We start from the raw sequence: 12,921 nt of genomic DNA on the forward strand, positions 1-12,921 counted from the left end.
CTTTATTAACTTCTGATTTACATCATTCATTTCCACCAGATTTTGAGCTACAAACTTTCTCCCCGTTTTTCAGCTACCCACCACTCCAAAATAGCAGTCCCACAGGATATCCCCTCCTCCAATCTGCTCTCTCCCATACACCCTTTGACTTTTCCAGTAGGGCATGGTAGATCTCTATGCCCCAGTATCTGTATATCTTATTTCCCAATTACATGTAAAACAGTATTAATAATAGTGAGTGTATATATATATATATATATATATGTAATTTTAAACATTTGATATTAAAACTTTGAATTCCAGATTCATTCCCTTTCTCCCTTGTCACCCACCCTTACTGGAAAGATAAGCAGTTCGGTATAGGTTGTACATGTGTGGCTAATGCAAAACATTAACATAGTAGATATATTGTAAAAGACTGATTATATTTCCCTCCCTCCTATGCCAACTCCCACTTGTTCTATTCTCTACTTTGATCCCTTCCCTTTTCAAAAGTGGGTGCTTCCAATTTCCCTCCCCCCAGCATGCCCTCCCTTCCATCATCCCCCCTCTAATTCCCTTTCCCCCTACTCTCCTGTAGGGTGAGATACCCTATTTAGTGTGTATTTCATTCCCTCCCCGAGTCAAATTCAATGAGAATAAGGCTGACCTATTCCTTTTTGCCTTCTGTGATAGTAATGGCAATTAAAGATTCCCCTGTATTGGCTTGGTTTTCAAATTGATTGTGTTAAAACCCAGAGCTTGTTCGACCTGTGGGATGGACTTGTTGATGTGAAAAGAAAGTCCTGAACTGGAAGGAGCTGGTGACGTAGATTTGGAGAGACAAGAGAGAGGCAGAAGAAGTTTTTGGAAGCAGCACCTCGTGGAGGCAGAGAGAGACTGATAGAATTGCTGGGGGCCACTTTGAATCGCCCTGGACTTTTGAGACCTGCCCCCTGAGCTGCCAAGGACTGAGGAGACATGGCTGTTTTGCTGATACTTCGTCTGTCTGTTTTGATGTTGTTTTGCCAGATTTGTCCACTGGTGAAAGACAGTCCTTTTGTTGAAGAAGTCCTGGAACCTGGCTTTTGGTTAAGAAGCCCTGAGACTGTCCTGCAGACAGAGAGTGAATACTGTCCACTGGTGAAGGACAGTGCTGTTGTGGCAGGGGTCTGGAGACTGTCCTGCAGACAGAATGAATACTGTCCACTGGTGAAGGACAGTGCTGTTGTTGCAGGGGTCTGGGAACCTTTCTGTTGGTTCAGAAGCCCTGAAGAAGGATTTTCTTGTTGTATGTTTACAGAAATCCTGGGAGAGGGTTTTGCTAATGTTTTCAGGGGTTCTAGGACTGTTCTACAGACAGAGGATGAATTAATGAAGGGACTGGCAATGTATCTTATGGCCTTGCTAAGCCTTGTCTCCCCAGGAACTAAGATTGCTGAGAACTTGCCTTGTGTCAAGATGAAGAAAAGACCTCCATTTGGGTATTAAGTGCTGTGCTTAAACTTGATGTAACTCTGGGGTAGATTCAATTGTGATCCAGGGGTGGGGAACTTTTGACCTTTTTGTGTTCTATGGTTGAACAAGTGAATGTACTTTACTTATGTTTGGAAACTAATCTCCATTTGAGAAGAGGGGCTTTGTGGTGGAATAAATGAAGGTATAGCCTAGGGGTGGAGAAGTATTTAGAACAGGGACTTTGTAATTGATTGAATGATTGGAAGGTCCTGGGGTGGGGTAGTCCTTGGAGATTATTTAATCACACTTAGTAAATGCTGTATTTTGAATGATGTCATATTTTGATCTTCTCTGTTCTTGGTTGGTCACTGAATAAAATGGAGAGCACCTATGCTGGTATTCTGAACCTTGGGAAGTTGCCTTTCCTTGGCATGACATTACACCTTCCTATTCTTCCCCTCCATTGTAACCATTTTCCCTTGCCTCTTCTAAATGAGACAGTTTACCCCATTCTGTCTCTCCCCATCTCCTCTCATTACATTCCTCTCTCACCTCTTAATTTAACCTTTTAAGTATCATCCCTTCCTATTAAATTGGACCTGTGCCCTTTATCTATGCATACCTATAAACATATATACACATATTCACAAATGTATTCATACACCTGTATACCCTCTGATATAGCCATATATATATTCCCTTCAACTAGCTTCATACTGAGAAAAGTTTCATGTTACAATTATCGTTTTTCCATGTAGGAAGGTTAATAGTTCAACTTTGATAAGTGGCTTATGATTTCCCTTTTTACCTTCTCAAGCTTCTCTTGCTTCTTGTATCTGGATGTCAAATTTTCTATTCAACTCTGGTTTTTTCATCAAGAATGCTTGAAAGTCCTCTATTCCACTGAATGACCATATTTTCCCCTGAAAGATGATGCTCAGTTTTGCTCGGTAGGTGACTCTTGGTTTTAATCCCAGCTCCTCTGCCCTACGGAATATCCTATTCCAGGCCCTTCGATCCCTCAGTGTAGAAGCTGCCAGATCCTGGGTTATCCTGATTGTGTTTCCACAATATTCAAATTGTTTCTTCCTGGCTTCTTGTAATATTTTCTCCTTGATCTGGGAACTCCAGAACCTGGCTATAATATTCCTAGGAGTTTCCTTTTTGGGGTCTTTTTCAGGAGGTGATTGGTGGATTCTTTCAACCTCTATTTTGCCTTCTGGTTCTAGAACATCAGGGAAATTTTCCTTGAGAATTTCTTGGAGGATGATTTCTAGGTTCTTTCCCTGATTATGGCTTTCAGGTAATCCAATAATTTTTAAAGTTTTTCTCCTGGATCTATTTCCCAGGTCAGTGGTTTTTCCCATGAGATATTTCACTTTGCCTTCTATTCTTTCATTTGTTTGGATATATTTAACAGCATCTTGATTTCTCTTAATGGCACTAGCTTCCCTTTGGTCCATTCTAAATTTGAGGGAATGATTTTCCTTAGTCAGCTTTTGAGATTCTTTTTCCATCAGGCAAATTTGGCTTTTTAAGGCATTCCTCTCCTCATTGCCTTTTTGAGCCTCTTTTGCCATTTGAGTTAGTCTGTTTTTTAAGGTGTGATTTTCCTCAATCAGGTTGTGGACTCTCATTTCGTAATTTTCTTGCATCGTTCTCATTTCTCTTCCCAATTTTTCCTCCACTTCTCTTATCTTCTTCTTAAGGTCCTCTATGGCCTGTAACCAGTTCATATTTTCCTTCGAAGCTTTTGGTGCAGGAGTTCTGACTTCACTGTGTTCCTCCTGTTCCATTCCATGCTTTGATCCTTTCTGTCCCCAAAATAGGAGTCTAATGTTGGATTCTTCTGTTTGTTTTGCTTCCTTTGTTTGGTCATGTCGCACCTCAGTCACTTGACCCCTGGGCTTTTTGCCACAGTAGGACTCTGCTACTAGACAGGGGAGCTTCCATCCCAAACACTGGGGTTTTCTCAGCTGTGGGAGGTATTAGTTGTATGCCTTCTCTGAGGCCTCCACATGCTCTGGCAAGCTGGTCACACACCCCAGGACCTCGACCCTAGACTGCAATCCAGATCCAAGCAGGTTAAAGCAAGAGCGATTACCCCTCAGAGGTTGCTTGGTCCCCCTACAGTCTGCAGGCCAGGAGCTGAAGCTGCAACATGGAGTGTCAATGGCTTCTCGCCCTCGGGGCAGAAGCCAATGCACTCCCAATTACTGGGTCCCAAAGTCTACACTGCACTGACCTCTTACTTTGTCCTTCACATCTATGTGTTGATAAATCTGGAAAAAGCCACAGCTGCTGGTGATCTGGAGTCCCTCCTGCAGGTGGTTGGTCAGGCCCGCCCTGGGGCTAAAACCTCTGGCTCATGAGGGCCTGGGCTTGGCTGCCAGAGCACTGTGCTGGCCGATTCCTCGTGGCCTGCTGGGCTGTCCTCAGCAGGAGGTTAGCTTCTCTGTGTCATTTTATGGGTTCTGTAGCTCCAGAGTTTGGTCCCTTTTAAATGAATTGGGGAAGGTGGAAGCTTGAGCTGCACGAAGGTCCTGTTTCTACTCTGCCATCTTGACTTTGCCCTGCCCCCCTTATCTCTCTTTCTGATATATATATATATATATGCCAGGTGCATCTAAAAATTCAGTAGTTTGAACCAGCTATGTACTGAGTCATAAAGATATTTACTACTCACTGACCTATCATATGTATCCTAGACTTAGCCATATGTATACTCCCTTAAGTTTTTCTTGTCCAACAAGACATTCATGGGGGCAGCCTAGGTATTTCTCAGTCAGCCATGACCATTAGTTGACTTAGTCACATTTTAGGCCTAAAGCCTCATCTCCCTGTAGTCCCCTCTAGGGCTATTTATCAGTGAACTCTGGGTAAAATACCTTCAAAGTAGACATTAAAAAAGCATGTTTCTTGAAGAACTGACCACTCCTAATCCCTCCCTGACTCACCTAGTTAGCATATTTGGCATATGTTTATATCCTATATAAACTTTAACTATACTCCTCTAACATTGCAGGTTCCCTAACTCTTGCCGGCTGTATATGTAACAATAAACATTTGTCACCTTAACTTAAAGAATGCTTGAGTGAGTGAATTCATTCCAGGCGACTTTCCTCAGGGAACTCTGGTCTTCCAATCCCTATGGCCCAGGGAGTTTCTCCCTCAACATTTCTGGTCCCTCATCACTTAGTACAATCTGTACAAAAGATGGGGACCCTAGTTCAGGCACCACTTAGGTTGGAAAGGATGGTGAGATTCTGAACCCATGTTACCCTGAGGCAGGTCTGAAAGAAGAAATTCATTCTCATCTAAAGAAAGTAATTATTATTCTATAAAGAAGCCACAACACTTTAAAACAAACAAACAAACAAACCCCAAATCACAACCAAAAAAACCCCCAAGACTCAGAGTACTTGCACTCTTTGAGGCAATTTAGATTTACTACATTCTGCCCAAGGGCAGACAAGTATACCATGGTGATAGGATTTAAGGGGCAAGGAAAAGCCTCTTAAATATATTATAACTATCCCCTCTACTTAGCTGGCCCTACATCTGAAATGTCACCATTTGTTATCAGTCTTTTCATTAAAAAATTGATTTTACAGTTTATCCCCCATGGGAGGGCCAACTTTTTTTTTTTTGAGATCTTAATAGTTTGGAAAGCTTAATGTTAGGAAGCTCCCTTTAATCAGGATGGAGGTTGCTGGGCAATTTATACTCTTGATGAGGTGCTTGAGGCAGTGAAAGATTAAGTGACTTGCCCAAAGTTACATACCGTGTTTCCCCGATAATAAGACACTGTCTTATTAATTTTTTTGGACAGAAAAACACCAGAGGGCTTATTTTTAGGGGAGGGTTTATTTTAATGAACATTGACAGCAATTTTAATAAACAGGTAAATGTGAACAAAAAAATGTACCTTTATTCAATAATGAATTCAATAAAGAACAGGATGACGCGCTCACCACTGCAGCTCTGATTGGATGCAGCTCGGAGCGTGGCGTGTGTTTCACAGGGGGGGAGACGGTGCATACAGAGGGTACCATAATGTAGCATGTAGCGCAGGGGATCACCTTCACTACAGTAGCAATCTCAATAGGGCTTATTTTCGGGGGAGGGCTTATTTTAGAGGAATCTTACACAGTAAGGGGAGGGCTTATTTTCAGGATAGGTCTTATTATCAGGAAAACATGGTAGTACTCAATCAGGGGCTGGAAAGTCTTCTGGATTCATAAAGGGAGGAAACTAATGTCACCTATACTGGGGCAATATGAAGGCAGCAAGAGCTCTAGGGCACACAAGAAAGGGAATTCTGAAAAAGGAGGTTGGGGGAAGTTGGAAGGAAGAGGACCCCAGGGAGAAGAGAAGGGGAATGGCTGGAAGGGAAGGTTGGCAGGCTGGACTGGCTCCAAACTAAACCTCACTGATTTCCAAGTTTTGCCTAGGGTTGGGCCGGAAGTCAGACTTCATTTACTTTGCTCCTCTTTAAGAACTAAGAACAGTCACCTACCACCACTTACTCAACTCTGACCCAGCTGTTGGTTTTGCTCAAGCTCCAGCCACAGTATTGGAGTCAAGGGGGAAGGATTGCACCCTGTGGGTCTTGCTTAAGCTCTGTTACAATATTGGGGAAGGAGGTGACAGTCCTGTGTCCTTGCTCCTCTAGAAGAGCTTTGCAGAGAATTTATCCAATGTGCTAACAGACTTTTTTGGTTTTTAAATATCTTTGGATATCAGTGTGGTGCTCTAAGCTATCTGTTATCCTGAATTCTGAATGAGCAGCCCACCTTTCTTTCTTAGAGCGCAGGTAAGGAGCCAGGAGAACATTGAGCAGAGTTGAAAATGTGCCTTCTGCTGGCCTGAACATATGTATGTCTAAGAAAAGGGTATCAATACTTTCTCTGCCCTGCCAATGTCACCTCCTACTCCTCAGTTACCCTAATAGCCCCACTATTGTATGGGGACTGCAATGCAAGTCCCTGTTGGTAGAGTCAACTGAGTAAAGGATCCCCATTCCCTTCCCAAATTCCAAATCTCTATTCCATCTCCCAAGATCATCCAGGGAAACTTAGCTCTCAGCACTCACTTGATTTTGAAGATCTGAGAACAGTAGTCAAATATGATCACTGCACTTTCCAAAGCATGGGTAATCTCATTAGGTACCTTTTCCCCAGGGAAACCAAATACACAGAGAAAGGAGCATCCCTGTTGGGAAGAGAGGAAGCAAATAGAGTAGGTGGTGAGTTTTCAGAGTGCAAAGTAGATGGTCTGCAATCTTCTAAGGCAGACCCTTTGATGATTTTCTTCTGACTTGCCATGATGGCATTACTGACTCAGTCCTAACAAGTAAGGGGAAGGGGGGAATCAGACCTGGAGCTGGGAGGAACCTCAGATATCTCCAACCTCCTCATCTTACAGAAGAGGGAACTGAGGCTGAGGGAAGTTAAATGCCTTGCCCAAAGTCACGTGGGAGTATTAGGCAGTGCTGGAAGCTTGGTCCTCATGCCAAAACCAGCACTTAGTCCTCTGAACTGTATTATCAATGTGGTTGCTTAGCTTTGCTCGAGTTTTTTTTTCTTTCTTTTTGAATCTTTGTTACTGATGTAATTTGAGCCCCACAACCTGAGAGCAGAGTTTTATTCTATTACTGGAGGCACAGGCACCAGCCATTTCATAACTACAATTCTGAGAGGATAATAACTATGAATGTGGGTTATGTTTTATATAGCTGCTCCCTAGATGAGAGCCTCAGAATAACCAGATGTCATACCAGGAGGGCTCATTGAGTAGGTGACAGGAGAGGAATACTGTGATTGTGATATTCAAAACAAAATGTATTTGGAAGGAAGATTAAATAAATGAAAAAATACATAAACAACTACAGTACTCTCAAAGAATTCTACTTCATTTAGCCTATTCCTATGATCATCAAAACTCATTGTTCATAATCTTGCCCTCTGATCTGTACTCCATTTAAAAGGGAAATAAACTTGGGATTGCTATCATAATCATCACTACCATGTATGTAGCATTTTACAGTTTGCAAAACTACAGATGTTAACTTATTTGACCCTCACCACAACCCTGTAGGGTAGTGGCTACTATTATCTCCATTTTACAGTTGAGAAAACTGGGGCACAGAGTGATTTAGGTGACTTGCTCAGGGTCACACCACTGGTGTCCCAGGATGGATTTGAACTCAGGTTTCCCTAACATCAAGTCCTACACAATGTCCACTGTACTGCCTAGCCAATCAAATAATATCAAATGAGATAATATTTGTAAAGTGCTTAGCACAGTGCTTGGAATATAAATGCCTGTTTCCTTCCCTTTCCTATTAGAGCAACCACCTAATGTTCTGTTAAGTTCTTCTTTTATTACATTGCCCTATGTATTCATTCAGACTATCTTCAGGGGTTTAGACTTCCCAGGAAGAAACACTCCTGCGGATACTATACAGGCAATGCCCTGATGTTTCTCCAGAAAGCTAGGGTTCAGAAAATATAACCACTTAAATCATATGGGTCTTCTCCATGATTTACATGTATTGGAGATTTTGCATATCTTTATGCCTGGTTCTCAAGGTCTGGGGTCCAGATTCTCAGATTTCAAGGAGTTGGGGTCCAACCCTCCTCCTTCTTGATCTGTCTGTTGTATTTGATACTCTTAACCAGAGGTGTTGATGGAATCCTAATAAAGCTGCCCCCAGCCCCAATATTCTAACTTTATTATAGGCCTGGCCCTACTGAGCAGCAGGCCCACTGCACCTACCTAGTTCCCCCTCCCCCGCCCTCCTCCCGCCCCATCCCCCTCAGTGTCCTAACTTCTTTGTATATGCCTCACTGCTCACTGGAACAACAGGTGTGTCCCTGAACTCTTAGTTCCCACAGAAACAGCAGGTGTGTCCATGTGATGGGAACCTAGCTACTGCCTCTACTTGGTCACTGCCCCCAGACCCATTCCCACAGAAACAGGTGTGTTCTTGTATTCAATAACAATCATATCATCCATCTAGCCCAAGACAGGACCACAATACCTGTCTGTCTGAATCAGACAGGACCACAATAGCTAGCCAGTTGGAGGGCAGAATGACCAGAATGTTTAACCACTGAACCATAGATGGGACCCCTCCTTCGTTACCTAATCCCTTAACAAACCCCTCTTTCATTACCTAATCCCTTAAGAAACTCCTCCTGCCTTTTTAATATTAATGATATTCCTCTATTCTATGTAAATTTCTGTTATATAATTGCATCTTTACCCCATAAAAATCCATCTTGCTTTCTCTAAAATTTCTGGTTCTTCTTGGAATTTAGCCTGCTTCATGAGAGGCATCAATCTCAATAAATGCCTATACTTGGATTAGAGGTGGTCTGACTGAATTCTTTGAGAAGGTTCCACCACAACACATCATGAAACCACAACATTTTTGGGGTGGGCAGAGACTCTGCCTCAACAGTTTTTGGTGTCTCTGGGTTTAAACCGCAACAGTGTCAAACACAAGTCCAGCAACACTGTGCTGACCCAACCAAATTAAAGTGAAATTGAGAAATATTTAATAAATATGCAATAAAACATAGATAATATTAGATTTTAAAACTAAGTCAACTTGTGGGCCAACAGGGATCCTTATCTATGGGTTAGTGGCCCCCATTTCTGAGTTTGATACCCTTGCTCTTAACCCCACTTAACTCCTAAATACTTTCTCCTCTCTGGGTTTTTATGGCATTACTCTCCTCTTACCTATCTGATAACTTCCTTCTCAACTGTGTTCATTGGCATCATCCGTAACAGACTTAGTCCCCCTGTAGATGTTCCCCAAGGTTCTGTCCTAAGCCATCTCCTTGCTTCCTGCCTTCTCTATCACTTCAGCAGCTCCCATGAGTTCAATCATCAGCTCTATGATGGTCTTACAGATCTATGTATCCTGCCTATCCTCCAAGCTTCAGTCCCAAATCCCCAACTACCCATTAGATATTTCAAAGTAGATGTCCCGGAAACATCTCAAACTCAACATATAGGCAACATTTTGTTGTCTTTCCCCACGGAATCACTTCTTTCCATTGATGGCACCATCGATCTTTTAGCCTTCAGACTCCTAACCCTGACATTATCCTTGTCTGCTCACTCCTCCTCAAGACACATCTCCTGTCAGTTGCACAATCTTGCCATTTCCTTCTCTACACTGTCTCTCACACATGACCCCTTCTTCCTCCTCACACAGCCACCACCTTAGTTGCCATCCTTATCACTGCTCAATCGGACTATCATGATGGCTCCCCACTGGCCTCCCTGCCTCAAGTCTATGACCATTATGATCCTTCCTGCACACAGTTGCCAATGTGATTCTTAGGGGGATCTGACTGTGCACTTCTCCTCCTCAATAATTCTCTCTAGAATAAAATATAAAGTCTTGTGTGTTTCTTTTCATGCACTTTACACATTGATATCAGCCTATCTTTCTAGCCTCATCACACACTTACATATCACTCCAATGTTACTTAAGAGTTATTCCTGACTCTACAATCCAGCCAAACTGGCTTTTCCCTTCCTCGAGCATGGCATGCCATCTGCCATCTCCAGGTATTGCATTTGCTCTTTTGTTCCTTGTGCCTGGAATGCACCCTCCTCACCTCCACCTCACAGATTCCCTCTCTTCCTTCAAGGTGCAGCTCAAGCACCCCTTCCTACATGAAGCTTTGCTTGTTCCTCCAAAATGTTAGTGCCCTCTCCCTCCATACACACTGGATACTTAGCTACCTTGCATTTATTTTTTATTTGGGGGCTAATTTTCCACTTGTTTATTAAGGAGCCCTGTAGCACACCTGACTAAAACAGAGAGGGGCTGCTCAGGCCCCATCCATTGCCTTCCTTATGAAACATTTGCTAGTCCTCACTTCTAAGTGGGTCAGGGTACACACATTCCTTTCACTCCTTTCCCTGAGCCTGTGGTCCTCATCTCTTGCTGAGTCTTTATAAGAGCTATGAAAAAACACACTACTGCTTTTCATTTGCCCTTTCAACTTCTGTCATGCTTTTGGCAACTGGTGCCAGGCCATGCAAATTACCCTGAAGCTTCAATACTCCTCCTGGATGGAGTCCCTTGCAAATGCTGGAGGATGAAGGGCAACCTTTGCCCTGTATTCCTGTTATCCAATGTCCCTGTTCCTTTTACACAGCTCCTGGGATGACTTGTTTTTAGGTCTTATGCCAAACTCTGTTCAGGCTCGTTTTCTCCTCCATTGCTCTTGTTGTTCTGAGAGCTGAGATTATGCACATTCTCCTCCTCCATGATGCCTTGTAAATGAGTTTATGCTCTAAACTACAATTTCCTTTGGACACCATGTTTCTCCTCTTAGACATAAGATCAAGTATTTGTGGATCAGGGCAGTTTCCAGAGTCTTTTGGCCCCTTCATAGCCTTTGATTCATATCAATTAAATTTCCCTGAGAATTGGAAATCATCGGTGATCACTGACTTCTTAACTATTGCTCATTTTTCAGAGTCAAAGACTCATCTAAGAAAGCCAGGTCAGTGCCACTGTAGTTGCTTGAAGGGTCTTTTTCTCACCTTTCATCCTGTCTTCTCATTTACTACTGATGTTAATCTTTACTTTCACCAGTCAATGAACCAGCTACAGGCAGCAGCTTCTCGGATGACTCTCTTTGGTAATCAGTTGCTTTTTACCTCTTGAGAGACAGTAAATCATGGTTTTGTTGTTTTTTTTTTTCATGTTATTTGGGGCTCACTATGCCCAGCACCTTCTGACTTTCTATTTGAAGGGGCAGTGTGCTACTAATGCCATGCTACAATTGTATAGTCTGATAGAATTGTCCTTTTTTCCCCCTGAGGCAAAGAAAATAACCCTTATGCTCCCCAGTCCTTCCCTGGTCCCTCCTCATACAGACTCTGGCCAGGCTTTATCAAAACCCAAATCCCGAGTTTCTTGACCCAGCAAATGAGGGGGAAAAAAAAGAAGGGTGACAAGGCAATGTCTTCTGCAGGGTAAGATAACTTCACTAGAGAAGCAGGCGGTGTCATTGTGTCTTCAAGATATGTTAAGAGAATGAGAGGAAGGCACTGAGTATGTGTGGGGATAACCTCTGAAGGACTGCTCACCATCCATGGCAGCTGACAGCATGTGAGCACACTCGAATCACAGCTTTCCCAAATGAGTAGTTTGAGGCTTACCTTTGGAATTTTTTCTTTTTTCTGGTGTGTGTCTGTAGGAATAATAATAATAATTTCTAGCATTTCTATAGCACTTTAAGGTTTGCAAAGGGCCTTACAAATATTATCTCATTTGATCCTCACAACAACCCTGGGAGGCAGGTACCATGACTACCTCCATTTTACAGATGGGGAAACTGAAGAAGACAGAGTGACTTGCCCATGGTCACACAGTGTCTGAGGCTGTATTTGAACTCAGACCTTCCTGACTCCAGACCCAGCACTGTACTCACTGTCTGTAGCCTGGGAAGAAGCAACAGTGGGATCCATCAGCAACCATCCTAAAAACCTTATGCTGCAGTGACCCTGACCCTCTGAGACCCTGACATTTCTGGAATGACCCTGTTTTCTGCATCTATGCCACACCACCCCCTTGGGTATCCAAGTGTTCCCCAGATTGGTTTTTCCCATACTGGGTTCACACTCACTTTGTCAAACATAAAGACTTTATTGATTTGGCCTTTGAAGTTCTTCAGGACAGAGTCAATGTACACACTGGAATCCTGGATGACCTGGCTAATATCATCAGCCGTCTCTTTCCCTTTAAACTGCAGGTTGACAAATACAATCGTCACAGGTCGAAGTTCAGATAAATAACCTCTCAGTTGCTTGTCATCAATCTGGAAAACAGGAGCCAAACACATATCTCCAGCACAGGACAGCTGCAGGCACCCCCCAACGCCCCCTTAGAGACTGGTGTTGGGACTGCACTTATCTCCAGGAAAGCTGCCCTTTCTTGAAAGCTCCTGGTCCCTTCCAGGCAAAGCTCAGTGGAGATGCCCCCTCCTGCTTTTCTGAATCCCCCAGGTCCTAGTGCTGCTGCCACACTGAAATGTTTTTGTTTTTACCCCAACTTGTGAAGTTGACAAATTTAACTCTATAATAAAATCAAATTCAAGGTTGGCTTGAAAGTAACAAAACTGTGAAACTAACTTAAATTAACTCATACACACACACACACACACACACACACATAAAGCTTGTTTTTTGATGCATGGCTATTTTTGCCTAGTAGAATGCAAACCCCTTGATAGTAAGGGCCCTTTCATTTTTGTCTTTGCCTTCTCAGGGCCAAGCAAAGTGCCTGGCATAAAACAGGTAGTTAGCAGATAACTTTTTGAATTTTACTGAATTGATTTGAACTAGAATCTCACAATATGTGGAATTTAATATGGTGGACCCATCGTGGACCACCTAATAGTTATGAGATTGAGAGCCTGCATGGGAAAGTAGATCAGAAAAGGG

At 42.9% G+C, this 12,921-nt stretch overlaps 1 protein-coding gene across 1 annotated transcript in view; it reads right to left on the reverse strand.

The window, feature by feature from the left end:
- ADCY10 (adenylate cyclase 10) overlaps window positions 1-12,921 on the reverse strand; it is a 144,269-nt gene that overhangs the window by 86,627 nt on the left and 44,721 nt on the right. The window contains exons 8-9 of the mRNA XM_069094515.1: window positions 12,105-12,296; window positions 6,533-6,651 (exon numbers count right to left, since the gene is read on the reverse strand). Coding sequence (XP_068950616.1) covers window positions 6,533-6,651; window positions 12,105-12,296 — 311 coding nt within the window. The remainder of the gene's footprint in view (window positions 1-6,532; window positions 6,652-12,104; window positions 12,297-12,921) is intronic.

Source organism: Petaurus breviceps, unplaced genomic scaffold (genome assembly GCF_028583685.1).
Source record: "Petaurus breviceps papuanus isolate PSGF00001 unplaced genomic scaffold, PetGlider_PUasm1.0 220, whole genome shotgun sequence".
Taxonomy (NCBI): domain Eukaryota; kingdom Metazoa; phylum Chordata; class Mammalia; order Diprotodontia; family Petauridae; genus Petaurus; species Petaurus breviceps.